This window comes from Rattus norvegicus, chromosome 3 (genome assembly GCF_036323735.1).
Source record: "Rattus norvegicus strain BN/NHsdMcwi chromosome 3, GRCr8, whole genome shotgun sequence".
In the NCBI taxonomy this organism is placed as follows: domain Eukaryota; kingdom Metazoa; phylum Chordata; class Mammalia; order Rodentia; family Muridae; genus Rattus; species Rattus norvegicus.
In genome coordinates, this window is record NC_086021.1 from 32173539 (window position 1) to 32193706 (window position 20168).

The window sequence follows — 20168 nt, forward strand, 5'->3', positions numbered from 1 at the left end:
AATTGCTCCTCTTGCCAGGGCCCAAGACAACCCTTCTTTAAAACAGTCACTGCCACCAGGGCGAGTGCCAACGTTTACTACTTCCTTCCTGCCAGTCATTCCTTAGGGATATTTATGTTGACGAGCAAACATATTTATGTTTGCAGCTGTGCACTTGGTCAGCGCTGTGCTCCTGTACAGTGCCAGGGGCCTAATTTCAGGACAGTGTTCACACCTCTCAGACCCACACAACTTGAATGTGAGTGCCTCTTATGACACACACAGTCGAGGTGGCATCCCAAACACAGTTCTTATTTGTCCTCTCAAACGGGTCTGCTCACTGTCACATTTTTTCAGATTAAGTGGGGAGGGGAGAGGGGAGGAGTTGGAGGAAAGGTGTTAGTGGTAACTATATTTTTCAAGTTTCAGAGTTTTACTCATCAGTGTGATAAACTCAAAAAAAAAATCAACATGATTGCATGCATTCAGAGACGTATGTCCCGCGTAAGAGGAACTCCGGACGTTTTCGGAAAGGCTTTCATTACCAGCAGCGTGGCGGTGAACTTCATCGGTGAGAAGTCTGGGCCTTCTTTCTTCAGATTGTGGTTGTCCACACTCACTGAGTAGAACTCATATTGTTCATTAGGACCCAGTTGGTTCCAAGCTCAGGGTTACTCTTCTGACCTCTGGATTGAACAACGCCAAACGCATCACATACAGCGCTGCTCCAGAACCCCTGCTCCAATAGATACGAAGAAGAATCAAGCTGGGATGCTTCTGGGCTTGCGCAAGGATGGCAGAGCGAGCGTGTTTGGCGCACCAGGGCTAACTATGTTCCGGTGAGTTCTTTCATAACGTAGGACCCCTAGAGTTTACCATTAGGGCCCCACCCAGGTCCCTATCTTTCTTTATGCTTAATGGCCGGAAGAAGGTTCCCAGAGGAGCAAGCTCAGTGAGTAAAGACACTTGACACCAACCCCAATGACCTGAGTTCAGTTCTGAGATGCTTATGGGGAAGGAGAGAACCTCAAGTTGTCCTCTGACCACCATATCCACATGACAACGTGCATGCAAACGCGTGTTTGGTTTCAGACCCCAGGAAAAGGGACTGAGGTGCATATTTTACATATCAAAGCAGACTTTGTCAGTATTCTGTCTAAGCTCCACCCCCACAGCTACCTGGGAACAGCCAGGTAGGCCCCGCCCCACAGTTGCCTGGCAACAGCCAGCTGTGCCTGACACTATAAAAGGGGCTGCTTGCCCTCTCTTACCCTCTCTTCCTCCCCTCTTACCCCTTCTTGTTCTTCGCTGCTCTTGCCCCCTTCCTCCCCCTCAACGTGCCCATGGCCCGCCACCTTCCTGCTCTTCTATTTAAAACCTAACATTGGTGCCAAAACCCGGGACCGAACTAGGAACCCTAACAGACCTGGCCTCCAGGTTCTTCCAGTATCCCTCGGTCCCTCCTACCTGGCACACCCTGCTCCCAACCCCGAAGGTTCCAGTCCCAGGGACTGGGCTGCCCTTCCTCCTGAGGCTCTTCCCTGTATAATCCAGACATTTTGCTATCTCCTTCTCTACTCCTTCCCCCGGTCTTCCCCTCTTCCCCTTCTTTCTTCTCTCTCTTCCCCTCTCTCTCTTCTCACCTTCCCATGGTGACTTCCCTGGCCTCCTTCCTTGAGCCCTGAGAACTGCTGGAGAGCAGCTTCCCACTAAACCTGCATTTTATCTAATCTAATCCGGTTTGAACTGGCTCACTTCACTGGCAGAGAAATAACCTATCAACATGCACATGTAGAGAGTGGGGGCACCAAATAAAGAAGCAAAGAAATGTCATTTTAAAAATGTAGAGGTCCCGAGAGGGTCTCTTCTACCTTGCCAGGGGCCAAGAGAAGGGTTTGAGTGGCATTCTACCCCGAACTTGCCCAGGGGCCTCCACATGCAGTGTCTAGACCCTTTTCCTACCTCTGTTACCTGCAGAACAGAGAACTGCAGGATAAAACTGCATGCACATACATACACACAGGAAAAACACTCAACTATATAAAAATAAACCATTTACTAATTAATAAAGTAAGAAGGGATATGGCGGTTCACATTTGTAATCCCAGCACTCAGGGAGCTGAGACAGAAGGATCACACATTTAAGACTAACCTGGGCTACAGAATAAGTCCAGGGCTAACCTGAGCAACCTAGGAGAGTCTCTGAATGTGTAAACACTAAACAGAGTGCTAGATACATGGGTTAGTGGTATACGACAAACAAGGGTGAGACCCTAGGTATAACCAGGACAAAGGGGCAATGGGTCTAGAGACAGAAACTGACATCAGCAGGGGAAAGGAGCCCAGCCCCCTCCTCTCACGCTATTTCCAGGCTGCCGTAAGGTGAACAACTGTCTCCACCACACCGTTCTGCCATGGTTTACTTTGCCACAGGATTAAGAAATGGGGCCAAGCAACCAAGAAGGGCAACTTCCAAAACCCTGAGTTGAAATAAATCTTTCCTGCTTTTTAAAGATTGATTATTTTAATTATTTGTGAAAGTGCATGTGTGTGAGAGAGTGTAGGTGCCTATGCCTATGGCAGCCAGAAGAGGTTATCAGATACTCTGGAGCCAGAATCAGCAGCTGGTCCTGAGTCACCCACCATGGGGGCTAGGAACAGAACTTGGATCCTCTACAGGTGTAGTAAGCGCTCTTAACAGCTAAGCCGTCTCTCCAGACCTGTTTTTCCTTTCAAAGTTGTTCAGCTCACGTATTCTGCCACAATAATGAAAAACTAACTAATAAGCACGTCATGGTCAAAGCTATTGTGGGCTCATGCAAGCCCAGCTGTCAATCATCTGACAAATTAAACTACAGAAAAAGAAAAAAAACTGCATAGCAAACAAACAGATGGAAACAGTAAACAAACAGATGGAAACAGTAACCCTTGGCTGTGGGTGGGACCCAGTGGTAGGGCTCTGGCCCAGCATACGTGAGGCCCTGGGTTCAATCCCCCGTACCACAGAGGAAGAAAAACGGGGAGGACGAGGAGGAAGAGCAACTCCAAAGTAATGTCAGCTCTCCAGAGGCCGAGGCAGAAGAACTGCAAGTTCAAGGGTAGCCAAGGCTACAGAACGAGACAAGCATGGAAAGGAAGGAGGAAGAGAGAGGGACAAGGAGACCGCAACATGAGAAACTAAGTTTCTACTACAACGCACTATGCAAGCACAGGGAAGAGACAGGATGGGATTCCTAATATTTAAGAGGACTAGAATCCCAGCTGGTGAGAGGGTTCAGCAGTTAAAGGCCTGGCCACTTCAGTGACACACACGTACACACACACACACACACACACACACACACACACACACACACACACAAATAACCCTTCTAGAATCAATAAGGCACAAACACATAACCCAACAGAAAACTTTAAAAAAAAAAAAGGCAAGGAACATAAACAGGCAATTTTCCATTAGCCAATAAAAAAAGGGGGATACTCAATATCATCAACAGTTAAGAGATTAGCATTAGAGTGACAAAGACTCATTGGTATGGTAGCTTTACAGGCTGGCAAGAAGTGGGAAATGGGGCTGCAGAGATGGTTCAGTGGTTAAGAGCACTGGTTGCTCTTCTAGAGGTCCTGAGTTCAGTTCCCAGCAGCCACATGGTGGCTCACAACCATCTGTAATGGGATCCGATGCCCTCTTCTGGTGTGTATGAAGACAACTACAGTGTACTTATAGAATAAATAGATCTTTTTTTTAAAAAAAGTGGAAAATGGCATGTCTGCAGGCCCCAAAGACAGTGAGGTAGATTCCTGTGGTAACCTAAATGAAAATGGCCCCCCACAGGTTCATAGGTTTGAATGCTTGGTCCCTGATTGGTAGAACTGTTTGGGAAGGATTAAAAAGTGTGGCCTTATTGAAGGTGAGTCACTGGGGGTGGGCTTTGAGGTTTCAAAAGCCCAAGCCATTGCTAGTTTGCTGTCTGTGTTACACTTGTGGATCGAGATGTGAGCTCTCAGCTACTGCTCCAGCACCATGGCTGCCTGCCTGCTGCCGTGCTCCCTGCTGTGATGGTAATGAACTCACCCTTTGAAACCATAAGCTTAATAAACTTTCTTCTATAATCTGCCTTGGTCGTGGTGTCTCTTCACAGCAATAGGAAATAACTTAACAGTCCCCATCTCTGAGGGGCACCTGCCAAGTGTCAGCATCTCTGCCAAGCAGACTGCTGGCTTCTAGGCATTAGTCCAGAAGACATGCTCAGAGTGGCTCCAGGGACACCCAAAGATGTTTCTCACAACACTAAGAGCATGCCAAAATAGGCCTACAGCCACATCTTGTTGATGGCATTATTGGTTGGGTAATTCTCTCCAAATACTGTTAATATTTCTTCATAGTAACAATAACTCAGGCCTCTATTCCCACAGCTCAGTAGACAGAGGCAAGTGGATCTGTGTTAGTTTGAGGTCAGCTTCATTTAAATAATGCCCCCAGTGGGGGTGTCACACAGTGAAAGAAAAGGAGGTGGGGGCTGGACACTGGTTCAATAGCTAACTGCTATTCTGCTCTTGCAGAAGACTTGGGTTCAATTTCCAACACCACATGGTGGCCCACCTGAAACTCCAGTTCCTGAGGATCCAATACCCTCTTCTGGTAGTTCTTGGGTACCAGGCAAGCAAGTTGGGCTTGCGTACATGCCGACCCAACAATCATGCCCATAAAATAAAGTAAATGGATCATTTTGTTTCCAGTCAAGGTTTCTCTGTGTAGCCCTGGGTGTCCTGGAACACTCTGTAGACCAGGCTACCCTCAAACTCAGAGATCTGCCTGCCTCTGCCACATGAGTGCTGGAACTAAAGGCGTGTGCTGCTGACACCCAGCTAAAATAAATGAATATTTAAAAAAGAAAAAGAAACAAGAGAAAGAGATAGTGTGTTGGGGGGGGCAGTCATGAAGCACTAAATTGTCTTGTGTTTCTTGACCCCCAACCTCACCCCAATTCCCCAAGCTTAAAAATACATTTTCCTGTATTAGGCATAGTAACACTTTTAATCCTAATATTAGGGAGGTAGAGGCATGAGAATAAGAGGCCCAAACCAGCCTGGGTTACAGAAAACCTATCTAAAAATAAAAAAACAAAAAAGCCAGAGAAGTGCTGAAGCACGGGTGAGGAGAGTGGGAAGGAGCTCTTCTCTGGAACAAAGTCTCTCGGGTTTTCTCCATTCAGATCCCGGACACTCTCTAATCATTTCCTCTACCTTATCAGACAGGGTGCGTGCCAGGGGCCCCGGGTGAGCCTGGCTTGTTCCTGACATTATCAACACAGTTATCTCCAGACCTGTCTAAAAAATAAAAGAAACCTAGGAAGATTTCCGACGTCACATAGAGTGTGCCACAGTACCAAGGAATTCCACTGTACAACCCTGACAGCGTTCCGTTCGCAGAAGCTAGTCCCGCCCCACCTATTCCTCCACACCACAGGTGAGAACATGCAGCAAGGTCATCTTGCATGACTCCGGTTTAGTTCTTCTCACCTCAGGGTCCCTATCTCTAAGCACCGTCGGAGGTCTGCCTAAGGTGGGGTAGGGAGCATTGTGCACAGACGTATAGAACGGTTCTACAAAGGGGACTTGGGCAGTCCAGAAGCTATGGGCGACACCAAAGACCCTGGCAGAAGGCTCCGTGGTGTCCAGCTCAGGCATCAGGCATGCTAAGCGCAATCTTGAGCTGGGTGCAAACAAACCCCGGGCAAGGAAGTACACCTCTGCTGCTTTGAGGGCAGGGAGAGCAACTGTGAGCAGATGCCAGGCACGCGGGGGCCACTGGATCTGGACCAGCATAAAGCAGTTAAAGGTACGTGCGAGGGTCCAGCCGCCCTCCTGCTCTCCACGGCCACGCCCCTCGCCGTGTCCAACTTGGCGACGCGCGCGACCTCCAGCACCCCTGGGCTGCGCACGCTCTCGGCGCGGGCGCTGCGCCAGGCCCCGGGTGGGAGGACAAGGAGGGTCGCCGCGCAGCCTCCGAGTCCCGCGGGTGCCGTGGCCGCTTCCGAGCCGGGCGGTGCGCTCCTTCCGCGCGCCGTGCGTGTCCGAGCGCGGGCACTCGCGGTGCAGGTGGGCGCGCTCTCGCGGGCGGGGGTCCGGCCGGGCCGCGCGCCTCCCCCGGAACTCGGCCGTGCCATTCCCATGATGCCCAGCCACCGGGCACGGCTTCCGGAGCGCGGCCGCCGCTGCAGCCGCCGCGGGTAGGTGGCGGGAGAGACCGCCCGGGGGGAGGGGGTCGCCCCGCCCCTCGCCGCGCCGGCCCCGCCCTCCTCTCCCGCGCTCCCACGGCGCGCCGGGCCCCTGAGTCCCGGAGGGACTCCGGGGTGGCCGCGGGCGCCGGACCGAGGGAGGGCGGGGCGCTAGTGGCCGCGCTTCCCCGCTCTCCGGGCCTGGCGCCTCCCGGGACGCGGGGCGCCGGGCGGGCAGCTGGTCCGGCTTCGCGGTGCAGGCCGCGGCGTGCGAGGTCGGGATCGGGTTGGTGGCTGGGGCAGGTCGCTGTCACGGGAGAGGGTCATGGCCCCCGGGAGGCGCCTCCGGCGCGTGCCTGGCGCTTGTTGCGCCCTGCGTTCCTCGAGAGCCAGCGGGCGCAGGTCCGGCCCAGGTGAGGCTCAGGTGAGGGGCGGGCTCCGGGTCACCGAGGCCTGCCTGGCCTTCAAAGCTGCCTTCTCGCCCTGCCATGAGCAGCTTCGAGGCTCCTGGATTCCCTAAACCTGGGATCCCAGAAAATGACTCCGAGGATGGATGGGTGGGATCACAGACCAACAGGAGGCCCTGCCACTGCCTGGAGAAGGTTGGCATTAACCTGCTGAAGACCAGACTGCTGCTCCAGCTGCTCTCAGGCAGCAAGATGAGCAGTCAGTTCTCCGGCAGCAGCGGGAATCCGTCTCCCCTTGCTTTCAATGTGCACGGGGAATGGCCAAATCTTGTCAGCACCTCTGGCTCCTAAAGACCAAATCTTATCCACACCCACTTTAAGTTGGAGTACAGAGCCCTCTACATCATAACTTAAGTGCAGAGGCCATGCTGGGGTCCAGGGACTGATTGTACCCACAACCACCCTGAATACCTGATTCCCCTTAAAGCCCCAATCCTGGCTTCAGCTCACATTTCTAACTCTCTGAAGTTCATGGTTCTCCAGAATGACAGCTCCCAAGATTGACCAGGTAGTTGAACCAACAACCATTGAGACTGTCAGAGAAGCCCAGCTCTGGGTCCATCGTATAAGCTGTGAGCAGGTGAGTGGAAATAAACTGATTTGTTCCCTCAACTCTGCACCTGCTGTAATGGTCTCCTTCTTGTTAGATAGGAATGTTACTCACCCCACCCGCCCTGCCCCTCCCCTCCCTGCCCCGCCCAGGAGAGCACGTTTGGTCGTGTTTACTTTGGTGGGTTGAGACTGGATCTCAGTAGTCCAGATGCTGTCTTTGAAATAGGTAAGGAACCAGTGCTAGCCTTGAACTCAAGATCCTCTGGCCTTCACCTGAAATTAAGACATACCTCCACCATACCCTACTTGACTCAGACCCTTCACAGTTAAGCTGAGCAAGTGTTTTGTGATTTCTGTAGTAGGTCCCTGAGCCAGTGAAGAAGTTCCTCTCCCCATTAGTTCCCACTGCCCTGAGCCTGGTGTCTCAGGAAGACAAAGTTATTGTTGAGGTGGCTGGCCGGCCAGGATGTGAGCTCAGGTAGAGGAAAGCACCTCCCACCCTGTGGCTCTTGCAAGAGAGGCAAATGAGCTGCAGTTGATGTAGTTGGTGTCAGAGCTAGCTTTCCCCAATTGGTCAAGCCTTTCTTTACATTAATGACCTCATAACAGGAAAAGTATTTGTAAGTCGTGCTCAGTTTCTAAATTAGATGTTACTGATTATAATCCGGTAGTAAACGCTGATATTTATTTATTTATTTATTTAGACAATTTGGTCTCACTAGAGAGCCCTGGCTAGCCAGGAACTCACTATGTACAGACCAGGCTGTCCTGGTGCTTGGATTGAAAGTGTGCATCACCGTGCCCAGCCCTCGCAGCCCATTTTAAAAGCTGGTGGAAGATGCCCTGAAGTACAGAGCGAAAGAGTGAAGATCTCATCCCCGAAGCCGTGCTCCTGAGACTTTCAAGTAATTACAGTAGATTTATTTTTTATGTTAGTTTAACTCTCGAAGCACACATTGGGAATCGCCACGAGCTGCCGCTGCATTCGCAGTGTCCTCTAGTTTGTTGCCTGCCTCCCCGAGTAGATTTTGGTCTAGATGGCCAGCCCCAACTCTTGGGGGAGGGATTTCAGTCTGTCTACGGCACACCACGGCCTGTCAGAAAGGCGGGTCCCAGTTAAATAGTTGGTGGAGAGGACAGAACATAGAAGCAAAGCAAACAGCAGGCCAGGCTCTACCATCTGGCCTTGGGTGAGGGGCGGGACAACCTTCCCTGCCTTCCCTCCCCGGAACTCAGCTCTGTGTCCTTCAGTCCTGCAGGCGCTCCTCCATCTCTGGGAGGCAGAAGGGCGTCAGAGAAGCCTGAAGAGTTGAGAGCTCTACAGGGCAGCTGGTATTTTTCCATATGACTCAATGCCTCCTAGATAAGGCTCCTCTTTCTGGTGACTCTGTGAACTCTCTTAGTGTTCCTGACACCAGCCTAGCTGATATGTAGAGACCTGGCTCTGACCACATGTGGCACTTCATAGCATCCTGGGCATCTGGGCTGACAAGCCCATGATCTGTCTACACGCCACCCAGTCCTGTGTCCAGACCCGCCCATATGATAGGAACACCAAAATGTTGGCACAACTTTCATGCTAATTGGCCACAATTGGTGTCAGCCTTTGAGGAGCATCTGTCAAATACACATTTGACGTTTTCCACATAAAACAGTGTAGGGCAGGCAACTCTGCAGAAGGCTTGAGGAAGCGTCTTTTGAGTCCTTCACATGGTGCAGCTTTGACTAAAGGTTTCTGGCCATTTCCAGAAACCTGGGCAAGTGTGTAGTCACTCTTCTTAAAGCTCAGAGAAAGCATTTGTAGACTGCTGTGGCTTCTGATGACACTGGGAGGTCAAGGCGTTTCTATTGTCGTCAGACCCAGAAGGGAAAGGAAAGGGCTGCTGGAGTTCGCACTTTGTTTTTTTGTTTTTTTTTTTTGGTTCTTTTTTCCGGAGCTGGGGACCGAACCCAGGGCCTTGCGCTTCCTAGGTAAGCGCTCTACCACTGAGCTAAATCCCCAGCCCCTCGCACTTTGTTTTTAACTGAACCTTCACCTACAGGATGGAAGTGACTCCTAGTACAGCTGGCAAAACTGAGGCCTAAGAGGCTGGCCTAAGCCACCCCAGCCAACGAGACAGTAGGCTGTAGCCGCAGGTGTGTTGTTTCCTGTAGCAGCGTGGGTGTGTGCGGATGTACCTGCTTAGCTATAGCCTTCACTGTGCTTTCTCTCTTCCCAGGATGTGAAACAGGCTGCCGGATAAGCCCAGCCTCTCAGTCCCCAGCCTGCCTGCTAGGATGTTCCTCATGAACGCCCCTCCAGTGGTGGCGCTCCAATCCAGATGGGAGGCCTTTGGCCAGCCCAGGAGCTTCTGCTTTCCAGACTGCTTCTCCGAGTCTAAAGAGGACACCTCCAGGGCTTCAGTGAGTGCAAGGGTACAGATGCTTATCAGCACCCTGCAGAGAGACGAGGCTGCCCTGGGCATGAACCATGAGCGTGTCACACAGAGAGGCCAACGTGCAGAGAGGTCCCGGGACACCAGGCTGGCCCCCAAGCCTGCTGTGTGCAAAGAACAGCCAGAGTTCCCTGCGTGTGGTCTTGTTGCAAACCGCAGCACCCTGGAGAAAGATGAAGCTGGGAGACATGGTCCCTTAGAGCTGGATTCTGACAGTGATGACTCGGTGGACCGGGACATTGAGGAGGCTATCCAAGAGTACCTGAAGGCAAAGGGTGGGGCTTCTGGACCTGTGTCCCAGGGGGTCCCCTCTATCCCAGAGCCTGCCCACAGCAGTGCCCTGCCCATCCCGTGTCCCTCACAGCTCACTCCTGGCTCAGGCAGTGTTCCTGTGGGAGCCAGTGAAGACCAGGGCTCCACCTCCCCAGCTAGCATGAGCAGCGAGGACTCCTTTGAACAGAGCATCCGAGCTGAAATAGAACAGTTTCTTCATGAGAAAAGACAGCACGAACACCCGAAGTGTGATGGGTCTGTGGATAAGAAATCAGGCCCAAACGAGAACCCTGCGAGACTTAGAGGAAACCGAGAAACCTCAGCCAGGGCAGCTCTGATAGGAACCTGTAAGGAGTTCATCTTCCGAAAACCTCCCAGGTTAACAAAGGTGAGCACACAGCCGAGAAACTCACAGCCTAAGCTCACCACGGAGCCTGAGACCCCAGTGAGCACAAAGCTGGCCGCCCACAGACCAGAGGCTGCCCAGAGCAGGGGTGGAATGAGGAGAGGTGTGCCTGCCAGGCGTAGCAAGCGTATCAGGAGCTCAGCCCCTGTGCACCAGACATCGGACTCCAGCAGTGACGACGGCATTGAGGAAGCCATTCAGCTGTACCAGCTAGAGAAAACCAGGAAGGAGGCCAGTGGGGACCAACCTCTGAGAGCCCAGCCGAAAGAGGAAAGCCCTGGTAGTACCCAGCCAAGTGCCTTGCCTGAAGCCCACAGGAGACCCCCTAGCAAGAAAAAGGTGGCAGTTCCAAAGGTTATAGACACCACCCAGGGGGGCCTCCACCCTGACCCCCTCTCTAAGCTCCTAACAGATTCGAGAACCTCTGTATCTCCAGGACACACAGCTGCCAAAAGTGACGCTGTGCTGCACCAGGCCTCATGCCTAGCAGACACATCCACTGAGCTGATGTGCGCAGAAGCAATCCTGGACATCTCCAAGACCATCCTGCCAGCCCCCATGGAAGGACATGACAGGCCACCATCCAGGAACCTACTCTTCTGTCCCCAACCTATGCCTCCCCGCTCTGAAGGTGACAGCAGCAACGTTGACAGTGACGACAGCATCGAGCAGGAGATCCGGACCTTTTTGGCCCTCAAGGCACAAGTAGGGAGTCCTCAGCCTGCCCAGGGTCCACTGCCCTCACCTGGCCCCAGCGGCCAGCCTGGCGTCCCCAAGGCTAAAACACCAGATCTCCCTCTGGGCTTCAAACGGAAACGGAGAGGTGGGGGCAGCACCACAGTGCCCAAGAAAATAAGGGAGGGTAGAGAAAGCGCCCAGGATGGTGACCACATCCAGGGGAAGGTCCAGCATGGCCATGATGGGTGGGACCCTCTCGGGCAGAGCAAAATCACAGAGACCCCAGGAGGAGAGGCTGAAGCCAAGGACCCGCCTGTCTCTTCCAGGATAGTTGGGCTCAGTGACACACACCTATCACAAGGCCATGGAGCCCTTGGGAAGGCCAGTGAGAAAGAAAGCTCTGAGGATAAGAGCAGTTCTCTGGACAGTGACGAGGACCTGGACATGGCCATCAAGGACTTGTTAAGATCCAAGCGGAAGTTTAGGAAGAGGGGCCGAGACCCACGGGCTTCGTGTAAGAAGGTCAGATTTGGCAGCACAGAGACTCGGTGTGGGGAGAAACTGAGCAGCCTTCCAGGGGACTGGAAAGACCACAGACAGCAGGCACTACGGAGCTGTCTGCACAAGTGCAGAGGGGACAACAAAGATGGCCCAGGGAGAAGCCCAGGAAGCACCTGCAGCAGCGTGACAGAGAGGGGGAAGCTGGGTGGCATAGGGGTTGAAGATGCCATCCCCACCTTTCTCCCCAGGAGGAAAAGTCCAGAAGGGGCTCCTCCCTCCAAGGACACAGGAGCCAGTGGCCACCCTCCTTCAGCCTCCAGCCCCACATCTGAGGACAGCGCAGTGGACAGTGATGACAGCATTGAGCTGGAGATCAGGAGGTTTTTGGCAGAAAAGGCCAAGGAGTCTGTACGCAACGCGGAACCTCAAGGAGTCCCTGCCAAGCCGGAGATGGCCTGTAGGAAAGAGCCAACGCTGGGGTTGCAGCCTGGAGTGTGCACACGGAGCCAAAAAGCCAGGGGAACCCCTCAGCTGGCAGAAGGAAGGAGAGGCCCAGAGAGAGCTCGGACACAGGCAACCAGCCTCTTGAGCCAGACTGGGAGGGGTGCCCTCCGTGCGGAGCAGGCCACCCACCTCACCTCTGCCCTGGGCCGAAGCGAGCCAGCACTACCCAAGAACACCAGCAAGAACAGCTCTGCCAAAGCCTCTCTACCCAGCAGGAAAAGTGCTAACGTTCACAAAGACCACAGCCCACAGGGGATCCAGACTGCAATGGCAGAAAGTGTGTTCGGTCAGCTGCCCAGCTGTGCCACAGTGGGTACCGAGGCTGGAAGCACCAAGGGGACCTTTCACCTGAACTGTGGCAGTCAGAACTTGCTAACCCCCAACCCCGGGTCCCAGGCTGACCTCTCCCTCCCTTGGAGTGATTTTGCACAGCAGAGCAGGCTCTCCAGCCCATGGATGCTGAACTCGGGTCAAGGCACAGTGTGGACAGGGGTCTTTCGGGGTGAGAAAGAAAAGGGGACCACACCACAGGCTGGGGACCCACCCAGCCTCTCCTCAGGCCCCAGGAAGGGCCTGCCTTTCCTTTCCACGCAGCTCTTCCACTTTGGGAAGAATGTTTCCTGGGGAGGCAAGCAGGCTGGCTTCTTCAGCCCCAATCTGGGCCTACCTCTGCAGGGTCCAGCTTTCTCAGCCTTCAGGGAGACCCAGCCTGGCCACAACCCTGTATTTGGAAGCCCACGCTTGCTAATGAAGGACAGTGGGAACTGGCCAAGCCGGAAGGCTCAGGGGACCCTGAGACAGCAGGACAGGAGGAATTCTGGCTCTGAGGACAAAGTCCTAGACCTGAGATATCGGCACAGGGTTGACAGGGAGCAGCAGGACCAGGAGACCTTGGGCAGTGATGCCAGCGAATTCAGTGACACCTCCGTGGAGGATGGGGGCAGTGCCACAGTGAGCAGTAAAGGCCTCAAGTTGTGACAGACATGGCTCTTGCCATAGCCATGGGAAGCAGTGCTTGTGTCTTATATGATGTGCGTGTGTGTTTGCCTGTCTGTGTGCGTGTGCCTGTGTGTATGTCTGCCTATGTATGCCTGTGTGTGTGTGTGAGGCAGCATAGAGTAGAAGTAGGGGGTCCTGACAGTTAAAGAGCAAAACTTGGGTCCCTTCCATGCAGCACCCCCTGCCCCTGTATAAATATGTACACTAACTTCAAATGACATTTTTATTTAATGAATGTGTCCTGGTACATAATAGGTTTTGTAGGGATTTTTGTAAATTATTTTAAAAGTGCTGTACAAAATACTTTTTGAGAACGTTGTTCAGTCTTGCAGGGTGTTCCTAGCTGCAACGCCTCTGTGCTCTCCGTGCATGTATGGTAGATGAGTAAACACTTGGTTCCAAGTGTCCCTGTGAGGGTCAGAGACAGAGGCTGGAACCGGTCACCATTTCTAGGGCAAGTATTCAGGCTGGAGATAGCAGCTATCCACCTTGGACGTGCCAATGTGGTTGAGGTGTGTCGGGATACCACTGGGCCAGACGCTGTCTCTGGATGCTGTAGTCATGGCCTGTAATTGGATAGCATTTCAAAGCACAGCAGCCAGCAAATAGCTAACCAACCACCCCTGTGTAGGGTGGGAATCCGGCTACTGGCTCTGTAGTTCAGCTGAGCCCAGATCATCCAGTATCCGGTTGCTGGGGGGTCCTTAACATCCATATAAACCCCTTCATGTGTGAGCTACAGATTCGCTTTTAATCGTGGCTCTAAAAGGAGATCCCACATTCCTTTTGACTGTCCTTATCTTGATCTGTATGGGAGAGTATTGAGGCCATGAGATGACTTGGTCCCCAAACACCTTAGCCACCTGTGATGGTGAGCCCCAGCCCTGGAAACACCAGCGGTCTGCATGGCTTTCTGCAACCCTGCTCCTACCCAGGGAAGAAGGGCTTGGCCAGTGCTAAGGCCAGGCTGCAGGCATCGGAGTCTTGGGAGTCAGGCAGAGTGATACACCTTGGCGCTGAGGATGTGCTGGACCCCAGATGTGAGGATTACATCTGCGCTGTGACTACACCTGTCTCCCCTGAGTTCTGCAGCTCAGTATACTGGATTGCTGTGTGTCTACCTTGTGGCTGAATTCTGTTGGTATTCTACCATGGAAGTGAGTTTTCTACTTTATGTACCTGGGTCTGAATTGTAGATCACTTCTGTGCCCAAATGCTGGCACATACCCCCACCATTCTCTGTGTCTGCCATGTTGGAGCTTTGACGTGGTGTAGAGCTCTAGGGTCCCATTTTGGTCCTAAATGATCTGGATCTGTGTATAATAACATCTATTATGCATACTTGTTCATGTGTTTCTGGAAGAAACGTCTTTGTGTGTCATCCGTGTTCCCACCTTAAATTTTTAGAGTGCTTTTAAGCCTTGAAAACAAAAAAACATCTTATTTTGTATATAAGGCCCGTCCAGTTTTGTTTTTTGTTTTTCTAATGAATAAACGAAGTACTATCCACAAATTAGCTTGTCCTTTGTTTGGGAGGGTCTATAAACATAGCCTGGCTTGAGTGGGGCAAACAGTGTCACGTCCTGAAACAGTGTCCCTCAGTCCTGTTCCTGCTCCCTTCCATGTCTGCTGGTTTGAATATGCTTGGCCCAGGGAGTGGCACTATTAGGTTTGGCCTTGTTGAAGGAGGTGTGTCACTATAGGGGTGGGCTTTGAGAACCTCCTCCCAGCTATCTGAAGGCAAGTCTTCTAGTGGCCTTCAGGTCAAGATGTAGAACTCTCCACTCCATGCTTCCCACCATGATGATAATGGTTGAACCTCTAAACCTGTGCGCCAGCCCCAATCAAATGTCCTTTATAAGAGTTGGCTTGGTCATAGTGTCTCTTCACAGCAACAGCTATTCTAACTCAGACAATGGGGATGGCACCGGTCCAGTCTCCTGAACCCAGGATATGTAATGCTTCCTTCCAAGTCTGCTGTGCTGTGTGCAACAGAGAAGCGGTTCCTGACTCTGGGAAGGACATCACCCTTGGGTTGAGGGCTGTATCATTGGTCAGTTATGGCCAGCAAGTCCCACATGCACACCGGTATCTTGGTTTCTTGTCCTGCCCCTGTGATAAAATGCTCTTGACAGAAGCAACTTCAGGGTTGATTCTGGTTCGGTTCAGAGATACAGCCCATCACAGCGGGGGAAGCCAGTGGCAGGATCACGAAGCAGCTGGTCACATCACCACTGCGATCGGAACTTGGATAAATGCTTCTGTTGTAGTTCTAGTGGCTTTGTCAGAGACCTGATTCAGCTGGCCTGTTCTGCCTCCTTGTGTTGCCTCTTCCTGTTCTAGTCCAGAGTGAGGGCCTTGCAGGGGCTCAGCAGACAGCAGGGCCTTGATATGGACGGCCTAGGGAGGCTCTAGAAGCCCGAGCCACCAAACTTCTATCCTCCATACACCTAAGATAATTTGTTATACAAACAGGAAATGGAGTAAGAGGGGTAAATGACATCAAAGGTTTTTTGGTTTTGCTTTTTTTTTTTTTTGCTTTCCAGGCATTGTCTACCTTTGTACTTTTGTCAGCTTTGTACTTTCAAAAGCATTTTATTGGACATGGCCAATTAAAGCAATTCAGCGCCCAACCGTAGTGCCAAAATGAAGCCCACACAGCCCGCAGGCAAGCTTGGTCCCTGTGCCAACCCACATTTTGTTTGCCAGCTGACAATCCTAGCCCTGGCCCCATATTACCCTGGGTTTTGGAAGTGGGGACAGTCCAGCCCTCAGTTGCTGAGACAAGTCCACCTCATCCCACAGCAGGCCAGCTCAGTCACCCTGGGCTAGCCTCATGCTCTGCAGGATGGCTGCTGGGAAGGTATCCCCTCTCCACAGCACTTGGCTCCTGTGGCCTTCTTCTTTCCACAGAAGATACACAGCTGAGTTCAGTACCACACAAACCAAGTGTAGCAGTGGACGCCTGTCACCCCAGCATTCAGGAGGTTGAGACAGGGGTCAGAAGTTCAAGATCATCCTCAGTAATGTGGAAACAGGAGAGGCTAAACAGAAAAGGGCTGGTGGCATTTAACGAATATTTTTAATGATTGTTAACCTATTGTCTTAGTTGGGGTTTTACTGCTGTGAACAGACACCATGACCAAGGCAATTAAACAACAACATTTAACTGGGGCTGGCTTACAGGTTCAGAAGTAACCTGTAACATCAAGGTAGGAACATGGCAGCATTCAGGCAGGCATGGTGCAGGAGGAGCTGAAAGTCCTACATCTTCATCTGAAGGCTGCTAGCAGAATACTGGCTTCCAGGAAGCAAGGATGAGGGTCTTAAAGCTCATGCCCATAGTGACACACCTACTCCAACAAAGCCACACCTTCTAATAGTACCATTCTTCTGGCTAGGCATATACAAACCAGCACATTCCACTCCCTGGCCCTATAGGCTTGTCCAAACATATGAGTCTCTGGGGCCACACCTAAGCATAGCATAATGCAAAATACAATTAGTCCAACTTCCAAAGTCCCACAGTCTAGAGCAGTCTCAACAGTGTTCAAGTCTCTTCTGAGATCCATCCAAGCCCCTAACTGTAGTCCTCCAAGCAGGACAGGAAGCCAGCTGGGCAAACTCCAAACTCCGCATCTCCATGTCTGATGTCAAAGCCCTCTTCACATTTCCACCTCCTTTTGCATCTTTGTTGACTGCAACAACTTCTTTCTCCTGGGCGGGTTCCACTCCCTGTTAGCGGCTTTCCTCAGCAGATAGCCCACAGCTCTGGCATCTTAGGGTCTCCAAGGCAACTTCAATGTTACAGCTCCTTGTTTTAATGTCTGGAATCCACGCATGATCTTCTGGGCATCTCCAAAGGGCTGGTGTCTCTTCTCCACCTCTGCCCTCTGTAGCACTCTAAGCTCAGGTTGATCCACTTCATTGCCGCTGCTGTTCTTGGTGATCACCCCATGGCCCTGGCATCTCCAATACACTGGGGTCTTCCACAGCACCTAGGCTTCACCCATAGCCTCTCCTAGGCTCTCTTCATGGTGCCAAGCCTCAACTCCTTTATATGAGCCATTCAGTCCTGGGCCATCAATTGCAACTGAGGCTGCATCTTCACCAATGGCCTTCCGTGGCCTCTCACAGTGCCCAGCCTCAGCTGCTCTCCATGACCCCTTCATGCCTTCAAAACCAGTACCACCTGGGCGACTCTTACATTACCAAGTCCAGCCACAGCACGAGGTACAACTTTGGCTATCTCTGGAACACAGCTTCTTTGTGTTCTTAGAAAAAACTCCCCGGAAAATTTCACCTCGGTGATGCTGGTCTCTTCTTTTTTTTTTTTTTTTAAACATTTTATTTATTTATTATATATTATGATTACACTGTCGCTATCTTCAGACACACCAGAAGAGGGCATCAGACTAATTTCAGATGGTTGTGAGCCACCATGTGGTTGCTGGGATTTGAACTCAGGACCTTGGGAAGAGCAGTCGGTGCTCTTAACCACTGAGCCATCTCTCCAGCCCATGCTGGTCTCTTCTTAACCACCACTAATTTCTTAGCTAACCAGCATCAATTGCCCCAGAAGTCCTTTCTATTCTGGAGTGTAAAGCCAAAGCCAAAGCCATGTGGCCAAAGCTGCTGAGCTCTGCTGCTTGCCGGGACTGGAACATGGCTGGCCCCCTTGTTCTATTACACTATCACCAGCTTTCTGTTTTCCAACTCCTTTCACTGCCTGGAACTTGCTGTGTAAACTGACTTTGAACTCCGAGATCTGCTAGCCCGTCTCCTAAGGACCAGGATTAAAGGTGTGCTCCACCAAGCCTGGATTTAAGTTTTTCTTTTTTTTCTTTTTTTCTTTTTTTTCTTTTTTTTTTTTTTTTTTTGGTTCTTTTTTTCGGAGCTGGGGACCGAACCCAGGGCCTTGTGCTTCCTAGGTAAGCGCTCTACCACTGAGCTAAATCCCCAGCCAAGTTTTTCTTTACCTAGAACTTTGTCTGTTCTAGGCTTGCCTGGAACTCAGAGATCTGCTTGTCTTTGCCTCCTGAGATTAAAGGTTTATACTGTCATGCCTGGATCTAAACTTAGCCTCAAGGTCACTACTCCCTTAATTCAATTTAATGTCCTTGAACACAGGATTCAGCTCCATTCCACTTCCTGGTGCCCCTTTAATACTCAAACCATATATTTTATATTTTCCCTTTTGCAGCTTGCTGTGCTGGTTGTCTTAGTTAGGGTTTTACTGTGAACTGACACCATGGCCAAGGCAACTCTTATAAGGACAACATTTAATTGGGTGGGGCTGACAGGTTCAGAGGTTCAGTCCAGTATCATCAAGGTGGGAACATGGCAGCATCCAGGCAGGCATGGTGCAGGAGGAGCTGAGAGTTCTCCATCTTCATCTGAAGGCTGCTAGCAGAATACTGACTTCCAGGAAGCTAGGACTAGGGTATTAAAACCTACACCCAGAGTGACACACCTACTCCAACAGGGCGACACCTTCTAATTGTGCTGCTCCCTGGGCCGAGCATATGAAACCATTCCACCTATTTTCAGCAAGAACCTAATGGTTCACAACTTTAATCCCAGCTCATGAGAGACAGAGGCAGGTTCGCTTCTGTAAATTCAAAGCCAACCTAGTTTTCATAGTTGATTCTATGCTGGCCAGGGATATGTAGAGAGACTCTTGTCTCGAAAAGCCACAAATGGATTGATTCAGGGGCTGGAGCGATGGCTGCGCAGGGAAGAGCAGTACGGCACTTTCTGATGACCCAGGTTCAGTTCCTAATAAAGTGGCTCACAGCCTCCTGTAACTTCAGCTCGGGGACCCCTCTTCTAGATTCTTTAGGCCCCTGCACTCATGTGGTGCACAAACTCATGAAGGCATGCATGTGTACACAAATGATAAATTTGTCTATGTGTATATATGTTTTCTCTGCATCTAAGTGTGTGTGGTACATGGTGCTTCAGAGGCTGTACAGCCGCAGTTAGAGCTGAGAGTCACCATGTGGGTGCTAGGAATTGAGCTCATGCCCTCTGAAAAAGTAACCAGTTCCCTTAACACTGAGTCATCTCTCCAGACCTTAAATTTAAAAAGAAAATCGTTTGGAGACAGAGTCTCTCTGTGGAGCTCCGCCCATCCTAGAACTGGCTACGTAGACCAGGCTGGCCTCAAACTCACAGAGATCTGCCTGCCTCTGCTTCAGCCTCCCTAGTGCTGAGATTAAAGGCATGGATCACCTCCTCAAATCCCTAAATAAATAGTACAAAATAAAACAAGACCGACTTTTCATTTGGACACCCTAGCTTCCTTGTTTCTACCTCAGAGGGGCAGTCTGAAGATCCTGGCATCGGCCTCAGCTCATAGCTTTTTAATTAAACCAATCGATTTTCTTTCTGGAAAGCATTTCCACTCCAAGTTAGACATTAAGACTGTTGCCAAAGGTTTACTTTGTGCATTAATAATACTGAAGAGAAAAAACTAGGGTGTTTAATTTCTGTGAACAAAACATTAATGACTGTGTGTTAGGATTTCTTCTTTCTGAGCTTAACCCTTCCCAGATTTCCAGTAGTGAGAAGACCTCATTTTTGGGAATGAAGTTTGAAAAAAACAATCAGGAGTGGAGAGGTGGTTCAGTGGGTAAAGCGTTTGTCTCACAAACCTGGGGACCTGAGTTTGGATTCCCAGGCAGGCACAGAGGCATACATCTCTAACCCTAACACTGAAAGACAAACACCAGCTGATGCAGGGGATTCACTGGCCAGTCAGTCCAGCCAAAACTGGATCTCCAGGCTCCAGGTTCTGTGAGGGACCCTGTCTCAGGACAAGGTGAAGAGCAATAACAGAAGACAACAGATGTCAGCCTCTGGCATGCACACATGCACACATGCACACACATATGCACACATGCACACACAAACGCACACATGCACACACATATGCACACATGCACACACATATGCACACATGCACATACATATGCACACATGCACACATGCACACATGGCAGAATACAGCCTCACTGTGTACATCCAGGTGAAGGAGCACACATGCACACACACACGCACACATGCACACACACATGCACACACATATGCACACATGCACACACACATGCACACACATGCACACATACACACACATATGCACACACGCACA

At 51.2% G+C, this 20168-nt stretch overlaps 1 protein-coding gene across 5 annotated transcripts; it reads left to right on the top strand.

The window, feature by feature from the left end:
- The first annotated feature begins 6147 nt into the window (after positions 1–6147).
- Ppp1r26 (protein phosphatase 1, regulatory subunit 26) lies at positions 6148–14531 on the top strand. Of its 5 annotated transcripts, none has more exons than NM_001427208.1 (4): positions 6148–6212; positions 7151–7247; positions 7924–8124; positions 9439–14531. In NM_001427208.1, exon 4 carries the CDS (start codon positions 9497–9499, stop codon positions 12992–12994), a length of 3498 nt encoding a protein of 1165 aa, NP_001414137.1. In that variant the 5' UTR covers positions 6148–6212; positions 7151–7247; positions 7924–8124; positions 9439–9496; the 3' UTR covers positions 12995–14531. The 5 variants fall into 5 exon arrangements, with proteins under 5 accessions (NP_001414137.1, XP_038962078.1, XP_038962077.1 ...); XM_039106150.2 differs by lacking the exon at positions 6148–6212 and adding an exon at positions 6221–6624 and having other exon boundaries at positions 9439–14528; XM_039106149.2 differs by lacking the exon at positions 6148–6212 and adding an exon at positions 6221–6613 and having other exon boundaries at positions 7136–7247; positions 9439–14528.
- The last annotated feature ends 5637 nt before the right edge of the window (positions 14532–20168 follow it).